Source organism: Harpia harpyja, unplaced genomic scaffold (genome assembly GCF_026419915.1).
Source record: "Harpia harpyja isolate bHarHar1 unplaced genomic scaffold, bHarHar1 primary haplotype scaffold_55, whole genome shotgun sequence".
Lineage (NCBI taxonomy): Eukaryota > Metazoa > Chordata > Aves > Accipitriformes > Accipitridae > Harpia > Harpia harpyja.
The window spans coordinates 590053-596284 of NW_026293415.1; the positions used below are offsets into that span (position 1 = coordinate 590053).

At 50.9% G+C, this 6232-nt stretch overlaps 1 protein-coding gene across 1 annotated transcript; it reads left to right on the forward strand.

Annotated features, from left to right (window-relative positions):
* Positions 1–268: 268 nt before the first annotated feature.
* LOC128138579 (olfactory receptor 14A16-like) lies at positions 269–1246 on the forward strand. The gene has a single exon (XM_052779782.1). The coding sequence runs from the start codon at positions 269–271 to the stop codon at positions 1244–1246; it is 978 nt and encodes a 325-aa protein (XP_052635742.1).
* The last annotated feature ends 4986 nt before the right edge of the window (positions 1247–6232 follow it).

Consider the following 6232-nt stretch of genomic DNA (forward strand, 5'->3'; position numbering starts at 1 on the left):
GCAGATGTTGACAAACACTTTTACATTAGGAGCAGTTTCATCTGACCAATTCAAACACCAGGACTGACTGACAACATTCCCAGAAAGACGCTGCTGCAGAGCAGGGCTGATTACTTGTCAGCCAGTAGGCAGTGGTCCTGCTCCTCAAGGCACACTCAGCCAGTGCTCCATCCACAGAGCTGAACAGAGATCTCATTGAAATGGAAAAAATGCGGTGAACATGTATTATGAGAAATGGCTTTGATTTTGGTCAGTCTAATGCCCGAACATGTCACTGTCCTTGCCTCCTTGTTCAGTGCTCCACACCCAGAAGCAGCAGATGTCCAACAGCAGCTCCATCACTGAGTTCCTCCTCCTGGCATTTGCAGACACGCGGGAGCTGCAGCTCTTGCACTTCTGGCTCTTCCTGGGCATCTACCTGGCTGCCCTCCTGGCCAACGGCCTCATCATTGCCGCCGTAGCCTGTGACCACCGCCTCCACACACCCGTGTACTTCTTCCTCCTCAATCTCTCCCTCCTTGACCTGGGATCTATCTCCACCACTGTCCCCAAAGCTATGGCCAACTCCCTCTGGGACACCAGGGCCATCTCCTACCCAGGATGTGCTGCACAGGTCTTTCTGTTCATCTTTTTGATCTCAGCAGAGTATTTTCTTCTCACCATCATGGCCTACGACCGCTACGTTGCCATCTGCAAACCCCTGCACTACGGGACCCTCCTGGGCAGCAGAGCTTGTGTCCACATGGCAGCAGCTGCCTGGGGCACTGGTTTCCTCACTGCTGTGCTGCACACTGCCAATACATTTTCAGTACCCCTCTGCCAAGGCAATGCTGTTGACCAGTTCTTCTGCGAAATCCCCCCGATCCTCAAGCTTGCCTGCTCAGATGCCTACCTCAGGGAAGTTGGGGTACTTGTAGTTGCTGTCTGTTTTGTATTTGGGTGTTTTGTTTTCATTGTGCTGTCCTACGGGCAGATCTTCAGGGCTGTGCTGAGGATCCCCTCTGAGCAGGGACAGCACAAAGCCTTTTCCACCTGCATCCCTCACCTGGCCGTGGTCTCCTTGTTTGTAAGCACTGGCACGTTTGCCTACCTGAAGCTCCCCTCCATCTCCTCCCCATCCCTGGACCTGCTGGTGGCAGTTCTGTACTCAGTGGTGCCTCCAGCAGTGAACCCCCTCATCTACAGCATGAGAAACCATGAGATCAAGGATGCCCTGAGAAAACTAATCACTGGATGCTTTTCGTAAGGAATAAGCTGCCTGTAGTCTTTTGCATAGGACTCATACATCATTAAAAGCTCAGCCTGTCTTCTGGTGGGTTTTTTAGGGTGATTTTTGGTTTTGAGTGTGGTTTTTGATTGCTCTTTTTGCTTTGTTTTACTTATCTGTATGCTTTCCACAAAGAAATGTTTCTTCCTCTGGTTTCTAATTCACACTCTATCCAGATTTTTTGTGCCCCACAGGCTGTGCAAATGAGGAGCCATACCCTCTTTGTATTTACCCAAAATAAAGGGTGTCCTGGTTTCAGCTGGGTTAGAGTTAACTGTCTTCCTAGTAGCTGGTACAGTGCTATGTTTTGAGTTCAGTATGCGAAGAATGTTGATAACACGGGTGATTTCAGATGTTGCTCAGTAGTGTTTAGACTAAAGTCAAGGATTTTTCAGCTTCTCATGCCCAGCCAGCGAGAAAGCTGGAGGGGCACATGAAGTTGGCACAGGACACAGCCAGGGCACCTGACCCAAAGTGGCCAACGGTGTATTCCATACCATGTGACGTCCCATCTAGTAGAGGAACGGGGAAGGGGGGGGGTGGGGAATCGCCGCTCGGGGGACTAGCTGGGTGTCGGTCGGTGGGTGGTGAGCAATTGCACTGCCCATCATTTGTACATTGCAATCCTTTCATTATTACTGTTGTCATTTTATTAGTGTTATCATTATCATTATTAGTTTCTTCTTTTCTGTTCTATTAAACCGTTCTTATCTCAACCCACAGGTTTTGCTTCTTTTCCCGATTTTCTCCCCCATCCCACTGGGTGGGGGGGGGAGTGAGTGAGCGGCTGCGTGGTGTTTAGCTTCTGGCTGGGGTTAAACCACGACAAGGGCCCTGCAGTGACTTGTTTCTCTGAGATCCTTCCTCCAAGACCTTCTCTGCAGCTGCAGGGAGCAGTGCCTGTGTGCAGAGGGGAAGAAGAAAAGAGTCCCAGCACAGCAGCACTGCCAGGGAGCACCAGCGCTTGGTCTTTCCCAAGCTGCTCTCTTCCCACTTCCATGCTTTCCTTCTGAACCCTTTGGTTGGTGCAAGGCCTGAGTGCTCTTCCAGCATGGTTACAGTCCTGCTGTGTGGCAGGCCTGTGGCCGCAGGCAAGGACAGGCAGTGGGCACTTGTGTGACAGAGCTGGCCTCCATTGCAGCATTTCCATCATACAAGGGGATCTCCTCAGGCCTTGTGCCACGGATGCCCCCCACCCCTGGGGCTCACCCTTCTCCACCCCCGAGGAGCTGCTGTGCCCTTCAGAGGGTCTGGGACCGTGGGGTGAGTGCCCAGAGCTCTGCCGCACCCTGTGGTGGGCACTGCTGTGGGGCTATGCCAGACTGGGCTGTGCTGGGAAGAGGGCAGGGTAGGTGGTGAGAGGTCAGGGGCAGTGGGAAGAGTTTAGGGGGAGCTGGTCTGGGCTGGAAAGTGCCCAGGAGAGAAAAATATCAGTGTATAGCTTGTAGTGTGTGACCATGCAGGGTGAGGACTGACACCGGAGGTTTGTGATGAAGAGGCAGGGCTTGTGGCAAGCATGGAAGACATGCTGGTGCAGAGGAGAGGAGGCCTGTCTGTGCCCTTGGTGGTGTGGACAGACAGGGAGGGTGGCTCAGGGTCTTTGTCACCCCCAGCGTCTCTTTTTGGCCACTTCCAGCACTTGCTGGTCACTCCAGTTTACAGGTGAGTTTTGCTGTGAGGTCATCTCCATCTTCCTGCTGGGCCAAGGGCTGGTTTGGGGGAACGGACAGCCCTGCCCAGTCCTGCTGCTTGCCCAGACCCTGGCAGACCCTGGAGCAGAGATGTCTGCAAAGCTCCACATGGGACAATGCTGCGGCAGGGCTGGGGTCAGGGGCTGGGTAGCTGCAAAAGTAGGAGGGTCATGGGGGAACTGTGATCTGAAGGCCGTCATAGGGCTCACAATGGGGGGAAGTTTCCCACCCCTGACTCTACCCTCTCCCGTGCTGTGCCTGCACATTGGGGCTGTGGGACTGTGTATGGGCAGTGGGGCTGGGCCAGCACAGGGACAGGGCACTGACAGGGGCCACAAAGCAGCTGCCAGGAGCTGTCAGCAAGGACAGTTACAAAGCAGGAATTTCTATTGCCTTTGTTGTGGAGGTATGTGTGTAGGAGAAGAAAAGCTCACCTGGAGATGCTTGTTGCAAGGGAAGTCAAAGGAAACAGAAGAGCTTTGGTCACTTCTGAAAGACCAAGGCTGAACAAGGGAAATGCAGGGCTGCTGCTGAATGGGGAAGGTGATTTAAGAAGAGCAGACACAGCTGGGGCTGAAGGAATGAATGCCTGCTGTGCCTGAGTCTTTACTGAAATGGTCTCCAGGCCCCTGTGCTCAGGGAAAGGCTTCAAGGAAGAGGAGAGCATGCATTGGCAGGAAAGTCAGGAAATCCCGCAAGGACTGATGCCAGTTTCTGCCCCTGCAGGGGACTAACCCTGGCAATGACACAGGCTGGGGGCTGCCTGGCTGGAAGGAGGCGTTTTGGAAAAGTCTTGGTGGACAGTGAGGTGGACAGGATGCAGGTGTGTGCTTTGGAAGCAAGGGAGGACAGGAGCACCCTGGGCTATATGAACAGGAGCATGGCCAGGTGATTGAGGGAAGAGATTCTACAGAACACTGTGTCCAGATTTCAGATCCCAATATAGGAAAGATGTCGGCGCGCTGGAGCCACTTTAGCAAAGGGCCCCCATAATGGTCCGAGGCAGGAAGACTACCTGTGAGGAGAGGCTGAGGGAGCTGGGCTTGTCCAGCCTGGAGAAAGGAAGATCTTGGGCAAAACATGTAGCAGCATTGCAGTGTTCCCAGGAAGACTGAGTCAGGCTCATGTCCATGGTACAAGACACAAGGACAAGAGGCAATGGGCTGAAACAAGGGCGTTAGTGTACATATAGAGAAATACTTTTCCAACATGAGGATAGCCAAAGGCTGGAAGCTGTTTCCCAGGGAGTTTGTGCCAGCTCTATCCCAGAAAGTCACCAAGGCATGTTTGGATGAAGCCCTGAGTAATCTGGTCTAGCCCTGCTTTGAGCAGCAGGTTTTTTCCAGAAAGTTCCTGATGTCCGTTCCATCCTGAAAGATGCTGTTCTTCCTTCCCCTTCATGTTTTCAAATGAGGGAAAGCTCTTAGGATCTCCCTGGCCACAGAAGTAATTCACATCAGGTGCAGGGATGATTTATACATGTCCCCATACATAAAGCCCTGACCATATCAAGAATCCTTCAATAGGTGTTTGTGTGATTTCCCCAAGACTATCAGTATCTATTTAACCAAAAAAAAAAAGAAAGAAAGAAGAAAAACAAGTTATTCTTCTTCCAAAACATAAATATATGCAACACAGCATTCTGTATCTATGGTAGCAGACTTGAAGTAGTGGAAGGGGTAGCAGGGCATCCTGCTGAAGTGAAATAATTTAAGTTTTGATTTTGAGGTAGCAGAAGGAGGACGTATTTCAGGGCTGGCATACAGAGAGAAATAGAAGATTCAAGCAAGTGTGGGGCTCTAACAGCTTGGGTGCGAGAGGAGCATGATGAGGGTATTGGAAGAAGGCAGACAGGTTGTGGGGAACTCACAGACCTTGACCAATCCTTCCTTGACCACAGTTCCATGTTTGAAGGAACAGCCAGTAAGGACAGAAGGGCATCAGTATGGCTTGGGAGATCCCAGGGTCCGAGTGCGGTGGGGAAATGGGGGCATAGCTAAAGTCTGCTGGGAAACCAGCATAGGCATAGGACAGTGTAGGACAGCCTGCAATGGGGATGACTGAGGGCATTGCAGCAGGTGAGATCACCACCAGTCAACACAACTGAGATCCTTATCCTCTCCACCCTGGCTGCTGTCTCTTCCACTGAGGCCCATGAGAAGACACCAGGTCCTTACAGCCCCAGTGTGTTGTTGCCTCCTCACTCACCCCCTGTGGATCCTGTCCTGCACTCAGCATTGCACACCCCCACTGCTCCTTGGAAGAGCCCCAAGCATCCCATGAGGTAATGGGACCCCTTTCCCAGAGAATGGGGCTCAGGGCTTGGCTGTCCTGCTTGGTGAAACACATCAAGGGTTTTCACAGCCACATTCCACGCATGATTTTCCACCTCTAAGCAGTGCCTCCTACTTCCTGCTTCACCAGCCCCCAGGGATGGTCCCCTTTCTGGTCATTCCCTCCATGGTCTTTTCAGGGATGGCCCTCACTGGAGCCCACTAACACTCTCGAAAACTTGGAGGCTTGCTGCTGACTTTTAAGTCTCTAGGGGCTTCTTCAATCTTTCAGGATCTGCAGTTCAGAAAGTCAGCACCAGAGGGCTCATTAACATGCAAAACACCCTAACAAGTCAAGTCACTGTGCATCATTTTCCTTTAAGCTTTCAATTCTGATGTGGTTAATTAGAGCAGTTTCAGGAGTTTAATCAAAGTGAAATGATAGGAACACTAAACAACACCAAAAAGAAAGGGTTTCTTTTTCTCCACGTTATTACTCTGCTTATACATGAATTGCTATCAGCAATCTCTAATTGATATTACTCCTGTGCATCTCTTAATGCAGTCTGAATAGATATGAAAATCCAGAGCCTTCATCTTCCACAACCTATGGTCATTCTTCATCCCTACCCTCAACCTACCATGTCTCTCATCAGCCACCTGGGACTTGGAGCAGCCCTGTTCCAATCTGAGCTTTTGCCACTGAAGGCTGTAGCTGCATGTTTCAGCCTGTTGGCACCAATTCCCAGCTGTTTTATTTGGAGAATGAGAGGCACACAGACACAGCAGGGTGTTTCTTAATTGCCAACAAGCAAAAACAAAGGAAGGAATAGTTCAGTAAAAAATAAGACATTCTTCAGCGAAGTATTAAGTCCACATTACCTCCACTGAAACCTGCTTCCTACAGAGGATAACCTTAGACAAATGGAAAACAAATTTTTTGTGTTTAGTCAGAGATCCCAAGACCTCCCAAAATGTTCCCTGTCCTGGAATTTGTTTGT

Coding starts and splice junctions, on each gene's coding strand:
- LOC128138579 (XM_052779782.1), top strand. CDS start 269: ATGTCACTGTCCTTGCCTCCTTGTTCAGTGCTCCACACCCAGAAGCAG.